Source organism: Centruroides sculpturatus, unplaced genomic scaffold, assembly GCF_000671375.1.
Source record: "Centruroides sculpturatus isolate CEXI.00-Female unplaced genomic scaffold, Cexi_2.0 scaffold697, whole genome shotgun sequence".
Taxonomy (NCBI): domain Eukaryota; kingdom Metazoa; phylum Arthropoda; class Arachnida; order Scorpiones; family Buthidae; genus Centruroides; species Centruroides sculpturatus.
Genome location: NW_019385326.1, coordinates 191,945 through 210,248, shown reverse-complemented (window position 1 = coordinate 210,248; position 18,304 = coordinate 191,945). Strand labels below are relative to the sequence as shown.

At 26.6% G+C, this 18,304-nt stretch overlaps 2 protein-coding genes across 6 annotated transcripts in view; one reads left to right on the top strand and one right to left on the bottom strand.

Annotated features, from left to right (window-relative positions):
- LOC111637680 (ZZ-type zinc finger-containing protein 3-like) overlaps positions 1-18,304 on the bottom strand; it is a 58,246-nt gene that overhangs the window by 22,215 nt on the left and 17,727 nt on the right. Inside the window, exons 1-2 of one of the 5 annotated variants that reach the window (XM_023383242.1) lie at positions 5,100-5,195; positions 4,974-5,020 (exon numbers count right to left, since the gene is read on the bottom strand). The exons of 1 other annotated variant lie outside the window; for it this stretch is intronic. In XM_023383242.1, coding sequence (XP_023239010.1) covers positions 4,974-5,020; positions 5,100-5,176 — 124 coding nt within the window. In that variant the 5' untranslated portion in view covers positions 5,177-5,195. Of the gene's footprint in view, positions 1-2,538; positions 2,585-4,973; positions 5,021-5,099; positions 5,196-18,304 lie in introns of those variants that run through there. 3 more of the 5 variants (XM_023383244.1, XM_023383245.1, XM_023383243.1) reach the window with 3 other exon arrangements.
- The window catches only part of LOC111637676, a gene marked incomplete at its 5' end in the record, with an annotated part of 24,206 nt that continues 17,226 nt past the window's right edge, over positions 11,325-18,304 (top strand). The window contains 3 exons of the mRNA XM_023383238.1: positions 11,325-11,534; positions 12,450-12,695; positions 12,781-12,920. Coding sequence (XP_023239006.1) covers positions 11,325-11,534; positions 12,450-12,695; positions 12,781-12,920 — 596 coding nt within the window. The remainder of the gene's footprint in view (positions 11,535-12,449; positions 12,696-12,780; positions 12,921-18,304) is intronic.

Here is an 18,304-nt window from a genome sequence, read left to right as displayed (position 1 = left end):
TTTTTACCTTTTGAACTTTGAATTCATGAACTTTTACTGTATATACTTAAAATTTGCATTATATAAACACAAAAATCAGATGATTTTGTCAGAAGTGATTTCAGGACAATGAAATATTAGTCCAATTACTTCCAATCAAACAATGCAATTTTTCATACCTGAGATTGCCACAATATTGTGTAGCAGGCATTTAAACATGGCTGCCCAACAAATGGTATATACAGGAAATTCTTGTTAGTTCAAATTCAAGGGACAAAATAATCATGACTTTGAATTATCAAGTTTCAAATTATCTGAGATTTATATATTTCTGTACAATATGTCAAATGCCATATAACTGAAGTAATTTATTAAGCAAATGGAATAAGGCTACATATACAGAATGTAATTTTTATTAATTAATAATTAATAATAATAATATAAATAAACTGCAGGTAAACAGAACGTATCCAGTGAGAACCTCTCAGATAAGTTTTATAAAAAGTAAAGCAGATTTTCTCAAAATGCACCCTAAATTATTTTTAAAGTGGCCCAAAAAGTAGAAAGTTGCCCAAATGTAGTAGCCTAGAACACTACGAATATCTCATTCTGCTACTTTTAACCTAATCTTGCAATCCCGAAACCCAGCCATATTTTATGAGATAAGAGAGAAAATGGAATGGTAATGTATTATGGTAAAAAGTTTTTTTGTATTTTTTGTATTATGAAAATGTATTATGGTAAAATCCGAAAATGTATTATGGTAAAAGCAAAGCCATATTGACCAGATTAGAATTGTTCTTGGTCTATTGTTCTCTTATAGCATGGAGATAGATCTAAATGAACTAGTTAACACATGCATATCACAGTTTGGAAAGAATTTTCAATTTAAATTTTGAAGTAGCCATATTTCAAACTAACCTAATTCCTTAACGTGTGTAAATCTCTATATCTAAGGCCAGGACAAAAGTACTGTTACAAATTAACAGGATTTTGAACTGAGTTCAAATTAACAAGGATTTCCTGTGTCATGAAAGCAATTATTGTAATGCTAGCTGCAGATGAAATAGCTGAAGAACATAAAAAAAAGTCTGGACATGGAAATGGATCGTGAACAGAAAAACCAAAGGCTGTTATGATAACCTTCTTCTCTCAAAGTGTTTTTGAAGTATTGTCAACCTTTATAATTCCATAAATGGCTTTCACCTATGTACATATAAATAAATTTAATATCAGAGATAGTATCTGGAAACATGTCTCTTTTAATAATAAAATATTGAAAATCAAGATCAAGTCATCTTTTGCCCTTTTGCTCTATGTGAGGTTTCTGTCCTCACTGAGCTAGCCTTAGGACACCTGCATTATCTTTTGACAGATATACTGCCCCAGTTAAACTTCCCGCCTGACACTGTCCTTGGGGCAGATCGCTGCAGTTGTCTACAATAAAATGCTAACAAAGCATGTGAATCAACACACAAGTACAAATGACTTGAGATATTCCTGTCAGATTACATCTATCCCTCATGGCATTCTAACTTAGCATTGAAATGTTCTTATAAGAGAAATAGGTTGAAGTTTAGACAATGTTTGAAAGTAAAGCATCAATACAATGGCTATTGGTTATAAGTTGTATCTTATGTCAGACAAAATTTACAACTGATTGTGATTGTATACAATTCATATACAATCATAATTTCCCTACATTGTATGATACTAAAAGAGAAATATGAAAGTTGCATTCTCTACCAAAACTATATTTTATATAAGTTTTATATATATAATCTTCTAATTACCAGACTTTAATCTATATAGTCCTATAGTAGCCAAACTGCAACTTACAAGCAGCATACAGCACTTGTAAGCCCTTGCTATATATATATATATAAAGAACTGGTGGGTCACAAAATATGTAGTAGTAAGAGTCCAGAAGTGCTGCATGCTACTTGTAAGTTGCAGTTTGGCTACTGTAGGACTACTGTATATACATTAAAGTATGGTAATTAGAAGATTAAAATGTAACTGAAAAGATGTAAAGAAATTTAAGATCTGATGAAAAATATATATCATCTTATACCTTCTCTGCATTCTTGGAGACCAAACAAATAAAAAATATCTCTCCTAATCCAGAGTACTTCTTTCTCTCAGATAGTTAAAATCAGGCAGTCAGAGAATACGAAAGGGTAACAGATTTTAACACTACATAAATACTTTAAATTATGTAATGTTAGATAGAATCTAAGATGTGTGTCTTTCACAACCTGCTTGATGATGAGTTGAGAAGATAATTAAGGCCTATCAATATACCCATCATCTACCCTATCACATTGGGTCAATTCAATGTATTTCCATAAGTGCCATTTGTATGTGTTGTATTTCATGAAAACTCTGGTTCTCATGCAACACATACAAACAGCACTTATGGAAATACATTGGTAACTAAGGCCATTAGAAAAATAAACTTGTTTACATTTTTGTTTATACTTTATGTTCCTATCTATTAATTGATTTAATTATTATAAATAATTTTAATAATTAACTATTCCAAAAATGAATCTTTACTGGTTTTAAGCTGATTTCTGTAGATATGCATATTGCTTTAGAGTGGTCACAAAGTCACTTTGCAAATGTTGTCTACACGTTCCCACCATTCTCTGTACAAATTTTTATTTTTTCTCATATTGTTCTGAAAATATTCCATATTGATAACTTAAAGTTATTAAAATAGTCTATATTATCTATTTTTAAATCATCAATTGCTCAGTAAAGTAGAAAAATTTTCTCATTTACAGTACCTCAAAGCAAATTTTAGGTGGGACCTTCAAGATACAATATTGAGTCCATGTCCAATTTGTTGTTTGTTGAATTCATTGTCAAAATATTCTTTAATTGGAAAATCAAAGACAATCTCTTGCTTAGAGACTTTGTGGTCACTGTGTACATTTTAAATTTGTTTATATGGTTTGTATGGTTTACATAAAACTGGAACAATTGACATTAAAAGCAAAACTTTCATACTTTTCCAGTTTGAGTTTATTTAGATGCTTTTAATGATTTAAATATGTTATAAATTGATACTTTTGATGTTTCACAAATAAAATTTATTGTATCCAAAAACAAGATTTGTTCAATTAAAATTTGAGGAAATCCACAGGGAGGAACCATGAGATGGCTACTGATCCTCTCAAGATTTTCTTTATTCTTGCATTCTTCTTCTTTGCAATTTTATAAATCAAATGTAACTAGAAATCTTTCGACCCAAAAGAGTATACAGAGGTGGGGACATCAAACATAGTCCCAACAGAGGTTGGGTCAGTCTGAAATGCACGCAACTCAGTTTTACGATAATTGAACTTTATTCTCCGAATGCTACAGTACATGGTGCAATTAACCAATCTTAAAAAGGTGCTACCACAATAATAAACAAAGATTATAATAGGAAATTTTGGTAACTGCTATCTTGGAAGACTTTAAAGCAGGATAAAGATTTAAATTAGTTATGCATACTGCACAAAAATCTACTTTGCAGGGTAACTACTTTCAAATGCATAGCTAGGATATATTGGAACTTCCCCACAACATTGCCTTAATTCCAAAGAAATAAATTGAAATACACAAACAACACACAATTCCAGCTATTAACAATGAAAGCAACTTCAAATATTTATCTGTTTCACAGCAAAAACAAGTGAAAAGAGTGTAGTTTGAGGGTTTTGGTGATGAAAAAAAGAGTATAGATTATATGGATTCCTAAAAGAGTATAACTGATAGCCTTAATTTAAAGCAATGGCATTTCTGTAAGAGTAAATTTATGTTAATAGTCATTGTACTGATGTAACTACAGTCGTCAAAACAAGTTGGTCCTTTTCCTTATAGTTAAATGCAGATGCTATATTATTTGGAAGACTTCATGTTTTAAAAGATAGTAGAAGTTTCCATTTATTGTTAACTCTCATAAAGATAAAGGAAGATAATTTAGTAAATAAATTATTTGGTAAATTGAAAAATAACTATTTGTTTTGTCTCCCCAAGACAAAATCCTTCAGGTATCCTTAGAACATCTATAAAAATGTATTAATTCTGTTTGCATTTAATTGTTTCTGTACAAGAAGAGTATGGGTTATAGGTGACGTGCATAAATTTTAAAGAGGAGATGCTTTTGTCGATGGCCTGACAAGAAGAGTATACTAAGAAGACTTTATTTTTGCAACTATCTTCATATTATGCATATTTTTAACTAATTTGTCATCTTAGACTTTATTAGTAATCACAAAGATTACTAAAAAAGTAATCTTTGTGATTACTAATAAAGTCTAAGATGACAAAATACTAGCCACCGTGATAACTTAGCCAGACTAATTACTGCAGGATTTTTAAAAGAATCTGTTTTCAACCCAGTTAAAGAGCTGAAAGCATTAGCGTTCTTCCAAAAATCCCACCATTAAAGGTGCATTAATTAGTCCAGTTTATTAATATTCTTACATTCTTTAACTCAAAAAAGAATTTTAAAAATTAAAAACTGGACTTATTTTATTGTAACATAAGAATTTAAATTGTCTTTATATTCTTAGCAATTGTATAAACTTCTTACATAACCATTACATTGTTACTACAATTGTAATTTTGAAGCAATATCATTACCAAACTCCATATTTTAATTTTAAAATTTAATAGATGGATATTCCATTTATTTTGCTGTGCAACTTATTTAAAATAAGTCATAAAATATTGTAAACAATGATATTATTTGGAAAATTTATGAAATAAAATCAGTAGCATCTGAAGAACTCAAACATGTGATAGAAATGTATTAAACAATGCAAAATTTACAATTATTGACATTAATTTTAGTGAAAATTGTCAATAAAGATAAACATATTAATATTTGTATATTTAAATCTTTTATAATTGATGAAAAATATAATATATTAACTTCTAACATTTCATTTAAATTATATTATTTATAAAATTAAATAAATTATATATTAATTTCTTACTTGTATAAAAATAATCAATTACAATTTGCAAACACGTGCTACAGATACTAAGAATAAGCCATTCGACGATTATTATTTAAGTTTATAAGTGTTTAAAAAAATAACTTTTTATTTCATATCACTTACCGAAACTTTGTAATAAAATATAAAATTAAAAAAATAAAAACGTTAAATTTAAAACTATTTTCAAGATATTTTGCCATTTCGTGAAATATCCCTAAACGAACGAAATTTCCCTAATCGCAAAAAAATTTTTATTCGAGTACGTAATTTTACATTCCTTATATAAATTAAAATAGAAATAAATTATTAAAAATTAATTAATTTTAATAGTGATTCGATTCTATTTCGTATCAGATTTTTTCCCTAATAACTCGTTCTGGATGAATTTACGCGACTTTAACGTATTTTCCCCAAGAACGATAAGAGACGACAAAAATAAGCGAAAATTCCCTAAAACCAACCCTAAATCACTGTCCAGCAGAAATTCAGAAACTAGTTGGAAAAATGTCATGAATAATCTAGTTTTTGGTATTTAAAACGACTTTAAATTTATAAATAATTAACTCGGATAGCTTGAATTGTGTAAAACACCTTAAAGAAAGTGAAAACGATGATGTGTTTGAGGATTTTTTCGAGAGAAATGAATTTGTTTGAAGTAAAAATCGCGTAAAGAATTCGATTCCCCCACGTTTTTCCCCCTGAATGGCGAAAGTTTTGTTTACATTTTGTGGATCGGTGACGAATGGAGTTCGGAATGTCATCGGAAGAAGTGAATTTAATTAGAAGAAGCGAAAGATCCGTCAAAAGAAAGAGAAATTATTCACCCGAGCCGATTGTTAAACAGAACAACATCAAAAAGCAAAGAAAATCTGTAAACAAAGAGCGAAATGCACCTCTGTTGGACAATAAATCGAACAGAAAGCCTTTGTATTGTAATAAATGCAAGTCTTTATTTATTGTAAATTCTTACAAGTAAGTAAATCTTCTTGCATTTGATACACGTGACTTGTAAATTTCGGGTTCTTTCTTAATATTAACGGTGTGGAGAAGAAATGTGTAACCGTTCGGTACAATTACGCCAGCAATTGGGTCTGTGGGAGCAAAGACATTGGAGGAACCAACCCTCGGCTTGATACGGAAGTTATAGTTTCAGTGGGTGCTGAGATGTGAGCACCAAAGTGTGCAATTACGTATGGAGCAAGCCTTGATTGATACGGAGTGTGGAGAATGGGCAGTATACTGGTTCGTGATAAAAATCAACCTTTGGAGGTGGTTGTCTCACCGAGGGTCATGTTTACGGGTATGGTTCCATCGACTGTTTTTTGGTCTACGGGGTGGCAAATCCTTTATTTGGAGTTCGCATCTTACCAAACTTTCTTGATTATGGCAAAACTTTTATGTCATTCTGTGTAAAATAGTGACAAATTTTGTGAGGGCTAGTTATTTACTGTATAGTTCATTGGATAGAATTGGGTTCATTGCCTACTAAAGGCACTTCACCGGGCAATGTAGTGGTTGGGACCTTATCAGAGCTGTAGATCGTGCCCCTAGGAGTAAAAAGTCAAAGGAATCAATAGTCTATGTGTGACTCTTTGTGAGATATTGCCCCCCTCTGATATTGGCCTATCTAGAATTTTAAGGACCCTCAAAAATGGGCTAAAATTTAAAGATGAAAAAATCCAGAACTATTTCTCAAAGAAAGCTAAAAACATCAACCAATTTTGACTTTACTAGAGGTGGCTAAAAGCTCATAAAACAATAAACACCATTGCACCAACTATTTCGGGGTGTGATCAGTTTTACTGTGTACTTGATTAAGCCTATCTCATGTTTATAGGTTGATATTGGGGGCTATATCTCATGAATAGTGATCGTTGGTTTCATTGACTCTTTTTTACTTCTATAGGCACGATCTACTGCTCTGATAAGGTCCCAACCACTTCATTCCGATCTGCAATTTTACTTCTTCTTCTCAGGAGTATGGGGTGCATAATAAAGCAATAAAGTGGCTTTAATAGAGCTGATAAGCAAGCCAATGACATAGCCTATTTCAAATTGAATGGGCTTTGTCATTGACTTGCTTGTCCAGTTGTATGAAGCCACTTTACCAGACTGTGCCCATAATATACTCTTATCAATGTGTGGTCTTAAATCTATTTCTCAGAATCTGGTATTAGCTGGGATCTTAGACTTTGTATGTTCTGTGCGATACAGGCTTTACATTATATAAAGTTATATAAAGTAGGCTCATTGCAAAACTATGCTTGTCAAAGGTCTTATACAATTTAAAATTATCACTACTTAATTAGATATTTTTTCTTTATACTATTTTGCTTTTATATTTTATAATAGTAACACTGTTGGGCCATTATTTTTTATATCAAGAATTATTATTGGGCTGCAATTTGAGAAAATTATAGACCTATAAATTCCCACTGTCCGTCTGTCTTTCTTTAATCTCAAGAATGGAGTTAGCTAGATGAAAGCCTAGACCAGATATGGAAAGATTAGGGGCAGGAGGCCCCAATTAACTATATATGAACTTCTGGTGCAAACCAGAAGTCATGTTATTTCAATATTTCAATTCAAAAATTTTCCCCTGAAAGGAGTTAGATAGATGACTGGCACAACTCTATTGCTAACAGAAAAGTATGATGTACAGGGGCAAGACATTACTAATTTGAAGTGGAGAGAATATATATTATACTAGCTGTTACCCGCGACTTCGCCCGCAAAAGTTTTGCAAGCAAACCCCATTTATATTCAGTATTTCAACAACCATAGTAATTGTTATATAACAACTACTGCTGAGAATGATGAGAATTGCCGAGAATCAAATGAACTATTTTCAATTTGATCAATTTTCTGGAACGTTTACAATTGTTCTATAATCAAACCAATATGCAATAACAAATTCAAATTTAAAACGGTTCGAACATTTTTAAAATCGAAAAAGATAAAAATATTTGTAACAATGTCTGAAATGTTATTAATTTAATACACCTGAGTACTCGATGAAGACTAAATCCTCTCCCTCTCCCCCGAGGGGGAATTTCGAAAAATCCCTTCTTAGTGTGCATTCCCATGGTATACCCTACTAAAACACAGATAAAAACAAAAAATTGCATCTAAAATAGTACAGTAGAAGCCGTTCTTCCGGTTAAGACTTAATCCTCTCCCTTTCCCCCCGTGGGGGAATTTCGAAAAATCCCTTCTTAGTGTGCATTGCCATGGCATACCCTACTAAAACGCAGATAAAAACAAAAACATTGCATCTAAAATAATGCAGTAGAAGCGGTTCTTCCAGTTAAGCCTTAATCATCTCTCTCTCCCCCCCACGGAAGAATTTTGAAAAATCCCGTCTTATTGTGCATTCCGATGGCATACCCTACTAAAACGCAGATAAAAACAAAAAATTGCGTCTAAAATAGTGCAGTAGAAGCGGTTCTTCCGGTTAAGCCTTAATCCTCTCCCTCTCCCCCATGGGGGAATTTTGAAAAATCCTGTCTTATTGTGCATTCCCATGGCATACCCTACTAAAATGCAGATAAAAACAAAAAATTGCATCTAAAATAGTACAGTAGAAGCCGTTTTTCCAGTTAAGCCTTAATCCTCTCCCTCTACCCCCTGCGGGGGAATTTCGAAAAATCCCTTCTTAGTGAGCGTTTTCATGACGTACCCTAACTGTGTACCAAATTTCACCTCTTTAGGTTCAGCGGTTTGCTCTGGGCGATGATGAATCAGTGAGTGAATGAATCAGTCAGTCAGGACAAGCAATTTTATATATACAGTTGACCCCCCTATAACGTGCGTTCCTATAACGACAATTCCTATAACGTAGCGAAAAAATTGTAGCAACATTCGTATAAAATACCTCCTATAACGTCGTTTCGCAACGAGATTGATAGAATCTGGACCAATAGTGGATGAGCAGCCGAACTACTTTCCTCTGACCCTGCGCCACGCTACGGAACGGCTAAATTGAGTTTGCTATCGTCTGTACAGTATTATATATAAATTATATATAAATTAGGTACTGTACATATAATTATATATTAATTATATATAAATTAGGTACTGTATATATAATTATATATTAACTTATTGTATTGTAACTTTATTATAATTATATATATGCTTTCTGCCGCCTGGCAACACGNTTTTTTTTTTTTTTTTTTTTTTTTTTTTTTTTTTTTTTTTTTTTTTTTTTTTTTTTTTTTTTTTTTTTTTTTTTTTTTTTTTTTTTTTTTTTTTTTTTTTTTTTTTTTTTTTTTTTTTTTTTTTTTTTTTTTTTTTTTTTTTTTTTTTTTTTTTTTTTTTTTTTTTTTTTTTTTTTTTTTTTTTTTTTTTTTTTTTTTTTTTTTTTTTTTTTTTTTTTTTTTTTTTTTTTTTTTTTTTTTTTTTTTTTTTTTTTTTTTTTTTTTTTTTTTTTTTTTTTTTTTTTTTTTTTTTTTTTTTTTTTTTTTTTTTTTTTTTTTTTTTTTTTTTTTTTTTTTTTTTTTTTTTTTTTTTTTTTTTTTTTTTTTTTTTTTTTTTTTTTTTTTTTTTTTTTTTTTTTTTTTTTTTTTTTTTTTTTTTTTTTTTTTTTTTTTTTTTTTTTTTTTTTTTTTTTTTTTTTTTTTTTTTTTTTTTTTTTTTTTTTTTTTTTTTTTTTTTTTTTTTTTTTTTTTTTTTTTTTTTTTTTTTTTTTTTTTTTTTTTTTTTTTTTTTTTTTTTTTTTTTTTTTTTTTTTTTTTTTTTTTTTTTTTTTTTTTTTTTTTTTTTTTTTTTTTTTTTTTTTTTTTTTTTTTTTTTTTTTTTTTTTTTTTTTTTTTTTTTTTTTTTTTTTTTTTTTTTTTTTTTTTTTTTTTTTTTTTTTTTTTTTTTTTTTTTTTTTTTTTTTTTTTTTTTTTTTTTTTTTTTTTTTTTTTTTTTTTTTTTTTTTTTTTTTTTTTTTTTTTTTTTTTTTTTTTTTTTTTTTTTTTTTTTTTTTTTTTTTTTTTTTTTTTTTTTTTTTTTTTTTTTTTTTTTTTTTTTTTTTTTTTTTTTTTTTTTTTTTTTTTTTTTTTTTTTTTTTTTTTTTTTTTTTTTTTTTTTTTTTTTTTTTTTTTTTTTTTTTTTTTTTTTTTTTTTTTTTTTTTTTTTTTTTTTTTTTTTTTTTTTTTTTTTTTTTTTTTTTTTTTTTTTTTTTTTTTTTTTTTTTTTTTTTTTTTTTTTTTTTTTTTTTTTTTTTTTTTTTTTTTTTTTTTTTTTTTTTTTTTTTTTTTTTTTTTTTTTTTTTTTTTTTTTTTTTTTTTTTTTTTTTTTTTTTTTTTTTTTTTTTTTTTTTTTTTTTTTTTTTTTTTTTTTTTTTTTTTTTTTTTTTTTTTTTTTTTTTTTTTTTTTTTTTTTTTTTTTTTTTTTTTTTTTTTTTTTTTTTTTTTTTTTTTTTTTTTTTTTTTTTTTTTTTTTTTTTTTTTTTTTTTTTTTTTTTTTTTTTTTTTTTTTTTTTTTTTTTTTTTTTTTTTTTTTTTTTTTTTTTTTTTTTTTTTTTTTTTTTTTTTTTTTTTTTTTTTTTTTTTTTTTTTTTTTTTTTTTTTTTTTTTTTTTTTTTTTTTTTTTTTTTTTTTTTTTTTTTTTTTTTTTTTTTTTTTTTTTTTTTTTTTTTTTTTTTTTTTTTTTTTTTTTTTTTTTTTTTTTTTTTTTTTTTTTTTTTTTTTTTTTTTTTTTTTTTTTTTTTTTTTTTTTTTTTTTTTTTTTTTTTTTTTTTTTTTTTTTTTTTTTTTTTTTTTTTTTTTTTTTTTTTTTTTTTTTTTTTTTTTTTTTTTTTTTTTTTTTTTTTTTTTTTTTTTTTTTTTTTTTTTTTTTTTTTTTTTTTTTTTTTTTTTTTTTTTTTTTTTTTTTTTTTTTTTTTTTTTTTTTTTTTTTTTTTTTTTTTTTTTTTTTTTTTTTTTTTTTTTTTTTTTTTTTTTTTTTTTTTTTTTTTTTTTTTTTTTTTTTTTTTTTTTTTTTTTTTTTTTTTTTTTTTTTTTTTTTTTTTTTTTTTTTTTTTTTTTTTTTTTTTTTTTTTTTTTTTTTTTTTTTTTTTTTTTTTTTTTTTTTTTTTTTTTTTTTTTTTTTTTTTTTTTTTTTTTTTTTTTTTTTTTTTTTTTTTTTTTTTTTTTTTTTTTTTTTTTTTTTTTTTTTTTTTTTTTTTTTTTTTTTTTTTTTTTTTTTTTTTTTTTTTTTTTTTTTTTTTTTTTTTTTTTTTTTGTCAGGGTTGTATTACTTAAAATACTTGATAGATTTAATTTATTATCAGAATAGGATTGATAAATTTTGATAAATATATGATTTATTCATTTTTAAATATATTGATTCATTAATTAATCTCTCTCTGTATGATTCTTTAAATTTAAGAGTAAAAGTTCTGGAACAAAAATTCACCGAACAAATGTCGGATTGGGAAATGGACAAAAAAGAAGTCACCAGTTTGAAGATTTTGTTTTAAAACAAAGGAAATATCTTCGTGAAGAACTTCATTTATGTGAAAGGGCAACGCAGAAAGTTCTTATGTACTCAAATAATTTCCTTCATAAGAGGTTAAGGACTGAACCTGAGGTAATTGATATATTTTTGATCTATCATGTTTACTAAATATAAGATGCACTTTTTTCAGTTTTTAGTATCTCTGAAAATAGGTTGTGTCATAGATCTGATGTAATGTGTCATAATTAGTGACCTCTAATGCCATGCAACATATTTCTCTATCAGTAATTTTATTGTGTCATTTTAATGGTTTTATTACACCAATATTTGTAATAGTATATATTTAAGAGGCCAGCTAGCTTAATCAAGCTGTTATAGTAATGTAATAACTATTTGGATAGAAATTGTATAAAGAAATATGCAGTATTCTTTCAAGAAATGTTGCATTTTTGATGCGTCAAACAACACCAAGGATGATTACGTGTGGAAAAAGTGAAGGCCTAACACAAAGTCAGAAAGTAAAGAGTTTTCTGACTGTGATACTATGAAAAATAGTGATATATAACTTGCTTTGCAATAAATATTAAACAAATATGTATCAACAGAATCAATCCTGTTGACATAAATTTATCTCAAATTGTATATTTTTTCAAAAAGGAAGAAAAAATCCATGGGTAAGCATGTAAAAATTAAGATACATCTTAAATTTGATTTTGATGGTATCTTATGTTTGAGTAAATACAGTAATATTTATTTCTTTTATTCTTACTTATACAAAATTCTGAAACATGAGTAAAGCCATTAACAAACTTTAAAAGAACAAATTTTATATTTATCAATAATTTAGAATAGACTGTCTTGTAATTACATTCAAACACTTTAATGAGGCCAATGTAATTTTATGTGTGTTTGGTTTAAAGTAATAATGGGAAATTAAATACTCCCAATAAATATTTAGGCATTAGGCATTTTTTTTAAATTTTTAACTACAGTACATATCAACAATTACTTTTTTCTTCATTTAACTAAATTATAATTTGTTTACAGAGAGTTCGGCGAATAAAAAGGAAAAAGGGCAAAGCCGTGCTTGGATTATTAAAGCCTATATCTGATCTTCCAACAGAAATGTGTTGCAAAGATAACTGTGTTTTAATTGCTCTTTCTCATGGAAAATTGTTACAACAGTGGAGAGAGAGGGCAGAAATGGGACAAGCAGAAGCGAGAAGAGTTTTAGCAGAAATGCTTACACCATCTGGTGGAATCAGAACTAATTGTTATAAATTTATCTCATTGGTAATTTTAAAATAATGTAATCATATATCCTTTAAATTATGTCTTTATAGCAAAATATTGATTAAATTTCATATATATGCTACAGGTAACAGGTTGTAGTCGGAGTACAATATCAAAAGTTAGCGATCAGATGAGACTGACCGGAGGTGATCGTGAACCACCTCAGCATGGTTTAAAGAAGTTTTGGCAAGAACAAGCTAAAAAGCACACAGAAGAAAGTAATAAGTAAGTACTATGATGCTGTAATTATCAAATTAATAAATTTTTTTAGATGAATATTGAGATTTTCAGATAACAATGATCAAAAAATGTACTATAACATTATGCTTTATTATTCTTATTATTTAAGACCATTCAAATACACACACACATACATATATATATACATATANTAATTTGAAAATATTAATTAAGAATTACAAATGAATTTGACACAAGAGGGAGGGAGGCGTTAGGTGCCATCTTGTATTAAAATTAATAATTATAATATTTAATTAAATAATTTAGATTAAGCTGGAAGAAAAGAATCGGCTCGAAGTGGGACTCGAACCCACACTCCCGCTTACTGTGCGGATGCATTGATAGTTACGCTACCTGGACCTTTGATTCGATCTCCTCTTCCAGTATATATAAGTGTTAGATATAACCAGTTATTATGATACCAACTGGAGAGGCATTTGCACCTTCATCCAGAAACATCCACTCAAGGCACTCATTCAGCCATCGCATACCTGGCAAGGTATAAATATACACCCTCAAATTTTACGGCAGTTGTGGGTGTCCATTTGCTATGCATTGGGTTTTGGTTGGTGTTTATATTTGTACATTAATATTATCATCTTTTGTCTTTCTGTTAATGGAGATTGTCATTGTATTATTATATTTTTAGTAAATCTTTCATTAAGCAGTTTAGCTAGCTGAAATTCAAACCTCTCTCATCTGACCTTGACTTTTTAATGATAGTTTCAACTTCCTCCAATCTATTTGCAAAATTCTTTAATTCTTCTCAAAGAACGTATATTTTTTGTTTACAAAAACTGTATTTTGTATCTTATAATTTTAAATTCATTATTTAATCAAGAAAAATGTACCTGGATTACGCTGAATAATGATTATAACATGTACAGTATTCAGAATTTAGGTCTGTATCAGTTACTGGTTCTTCCAAAGGGTCAAAATAATCTTGTATATTAGAACCTTTTTGACTTTCTGTATATTGTCTTAGCTCCTCTTGCACATCTTCCTGTAATAAATCAGATTCTAAAGCAAAATCTTTTTTTGAACCCTTGAAATTCTCTTTGCAAGGCCTTCCCCACTCCTTTTTTGCATATCTAAAGAGTCAATGTTGTTTGGTGGAATATTGCAAAAGGTCTGAATTTGACTCTATTCCAGTCTTAATTAATAAACTTTTGATTAGCCTTAGGGATAACACAATTTTTATTATTATCAATTCATCCTTCATGATTTCATTCATTAATTTGTAACAGTAGCTTGTGTCAGAACTCATTGTAATTGAATTAATTTAGTTAATTAATGATTCATTTATTAAGAATATACAGTAGATATATATGTTACTATGTATCATTAAGATTAATAATTAGGAAATTTGAAATACTTTTAACTTAAATTATTAAATTCCTATTAATTATCAAAGTTGATATTTTATAATTGATGTTACTCATCAATATTTATTGCTCTAGATATTATATTTTAATTTTTATTATAAATTAATGATTTGAATCTGTTTCTGAAGTGTTTCTGCAGTTATAAATTGATAAAATTACATTCTATCTTACAGAAAAGTTAGGAAAAAATCTCAGCAATCATCATTTCCAAGATATTATTTTGACTCCGAATCTAATCGAATGTTACTTTTGTGTGTGGGATGCGGATTGGCTATCAACGATAAAAGCAAGAAAAATCAAAAAAAGAAGGCAAGTCTGTAATAAAACATTTAAATCATAATAGTTTATTGAAAAACTTTAATATATACAAGTAACTAGCTTTTTTCCATAGGAAATATTCACAGCTTTCTGTTAAAATTTATGATACATCTTTTTAATCTATTGAAGATCTTAAACAATTGATCTTGGCTATATACCTACATTAAACAAGATTCAATTATCAAATTTTGTTGGATCCAAAAAGAATGAAGACTGTAAAATAGAAGTTACAGTCAAGCAACATTAAACATGAAAAAACTTTTTATTAAACAGTGAAACAAGTATTTTCATCATTAATAATGTCAGTTTGATATTTATATGACATTAATGAAATAAAGTGGTCTAATAAGACAATTGTTTGTGTCGATTAATGTTCCTTTCATAAAGAAATAATTCAGAATAATTTTTTGTTAATACAGTAGAGCATTGATTAATTCAAATACCAATCCACCAAAACATTGGTTAACTGAAAGCATTCCAGTTGGCAAATTCAAATTTCCGCTTGTGCTGTGGTGCTGCAGCAATCTCTTCCTCCCTGTGAACCTAAACATAGGCCTACTTTAATATACTACTTTATGTAAGGGGTGTATTTGTAAGATGTGTGATAGAAATATACACAGTATAGTTTTGTGTTTAATATATTTTTTCATACATGATCAGTTATCCAAACAACCCCAGTCCTGAATTTTTTCAGATAATTGATGCTCTACTGTAATGTAAAATTAAAAACTAATTAGAACTCAATGAAAACTAAAAAATTATTGGAAATCAACAGAAGAATGTCATCCATGATTGTGTGAATCCATGATTGTGATGTGAATCCAAGAAGATCCATGATTGTGTGACAATTATTACAGAAATTGTGTTAAGAAGAATGTCAGTTTAAGAAGTTAGCTTATACTGGACAGAGGAAGTTCAATAGTTGGAATGGCAGGGAAGAGCACCACTATAGAATAGCAGAATTAGGCATAGTTTTGCTTCTGATTATTTCAAATGAGATTAAACAGTAAAATAGATGGATTTCACAAAACAGATTTCACAAAAGCATATTCTGTATATATATACATATATAGATTATTGTTTATCAGTATATTATTTCTTTGTTTTGCATCTTCAAACAATATTTATATGAAGATAGTTAAAGATTAAATACAATTTAAAATAAATAAATTATTTTTGTGTGTAATATTTAAACAGGGCCCTACTCCTGAAGAAAAAGAAAAGTATTTCCAAGAAGCTAAAGCTTTTTCATTATCATTAGTTGATACATTGCATGATAGAGATGCTGAACGTTTATTTTGTCCAGAATTCAAAATTAAACCTTGTGCTTGTTTACAGAAATATGTCCTAGGACAAGGTAATGTTTTCTTATAACTAATTTTAAATATTAAGTATTACAGATATGATTAATTCCAAATATCATTTTATAATATCATTTTCACATAAATTTACTATACAGAAAGATTAAATCAATAATATATTTTAGTGGCTACAGTTGTCTAAAATATAAAGAAAAATATTACTACATTAAATATAATTCAATTGAGCAATCTATTGCTTTTAGCCCTTAACATTGTTTTATTTTTCTTAGTCTATATCAATTAGACAAATATACTTGAGGGCTTATCACACCAATGTGATAAGCCCTCAAGTATATTTGTCTTATTTGTCTAACTGATATAGACTAAGAAAAATAAAATTAAATATAGTATTGTGAAAAATAAATATTTGCAGCACTTCATTTAGTATTATATAAAATATCAAATGTATATATGAGTATTTCATGTAGTAGAATCTCGTTAATCTGGATTTTGAAACTAGATTAAATTCAGATAACTTGGAATTTTGGAAAATTTGAACTGTTGAGGATTAATAAATATACACAATACTAAATAAAGATTGCACTTAAGATTTTACAGACAATATTTTTTCACTACATGAAACTGATACTGTTTTCAATGTATTTCTTACCACTTAAAATTTGAATAAAACATTCTCTTCAAGATTGTTTATTTTACATTTTCTTATCAGATGATATATATTGAATCTTAATATGACTCATTAAAAATATAAAAGTTTTGTATTTTAATTAATAGCCTTAGCATTGATTTTTTAAAATATAAATCTTAAAAATTATCTATTTATTCTATAAAATGAATATAAAGAAATGCTGTAAGTGTCCATAACTTATAGCAGGATAATTTTATATTTTAACACACAAGAATAAATTCATTAAATAAGAATAAAAGGGAGAAATTAAGATCCATGATTGTGGACAATTAGGAATTATTTTTAAAAATCAGATTTGTTAATTAACTCAGAAGCATTGATCTTATCTATGAATTACTATTTCAAAATTCAAATATTTGTAACAAAAAAGAGCACAATAGATACCTGTAGACTCTTTCAGGAAACAAAACTTTTAAAAAGTTGTTGAAAATTATTAAATTACTGCAACTTGAACTTTAGTTTGAATAATTACTTATTATATTTATGTGCTTTGATTTGAACAAGTAATGTGAGAGTTCAGAAACAAAAAAATTGTTTCCTTTTATAAAGAAAAATATTCTTAGAAACCAAAATACATTTGAAAAATGGCCCACCAAAAGTGGCCAAGTGATCTTTTTATCCTGAACACTGGGAGTTCAGTCATTAGTTTGCACCTCGGTCGGACGGGCTGGCAATGTGGAGTTTTCCAGGTTTTCTCCATGTCTGTAATGCCTAAATAGGAACCAGTTTCCTTTAAAAAGACCTCCTGGAAGGAAACATCCCCCTAGGCAGATCACCCAAGTGTTGCATTGCCATAACTAAACAAACAAACATTTGAAAAATTTTACTTTGAATAGACTTAATGCTTTTATTTTAAAATAAACATTCATCAGATGCACGGTTATAATTTTTATATAAAATGTTGACCTAAAAGAATATTACACTTATCTTTTAAATGTTCAGAATGTTCCATTTAAATACAAAAACTCAAATTAATCTTAATCTCAAATCTAACCTCCAGGATTGAACATACTTTTTGTATAACATCTTTTTTTATATATATAATGGATTACATGATTTATATTTTAAATATTATTTATTTAGTAGCATAATTACTATTAAGTGCTCATAAATATAATGCATTTTTAATGTAGTATACTTTATTTTTTATAGATGGTGATAGTGTTGATCAAACTCATGAAAGGGCAGTTAAATTATTAAAATTATTAAAAGAAGCAAAGCATCTTAGTCAGCAGAAATTTTATAAAAGCCAAGATGCAGTAAAATCAATGGTATTTACAAATTTATATCTATACTAATATTATAAAGAGGTAATGTTTGTAAGTAAGTAAGTTTGGATGTAGCGGGTAATCTCCGAAACTACTCATCCGATTTCAAAAATTCTTTCACCAATATTTAGAATGGAACTTCAGGATGGACATAGGCTGTATATTATTCCGTTAAACATTCATATAAATTAAAAGATATCATCTAGGTTAAGGCTTTTATGTCCAACAGATGGTACTATGAGTACGACACCCTAAGTTTGCTTTTCTGTGAAAATGAACTAAAGCAGATCATCTATCTATCTATCTATATAAATAAAAATGTAATGTTCGTTTGTTCCTACCGATTCCTTTGAAATTTTGACACAACGCTGCATTCGAATACGCACGT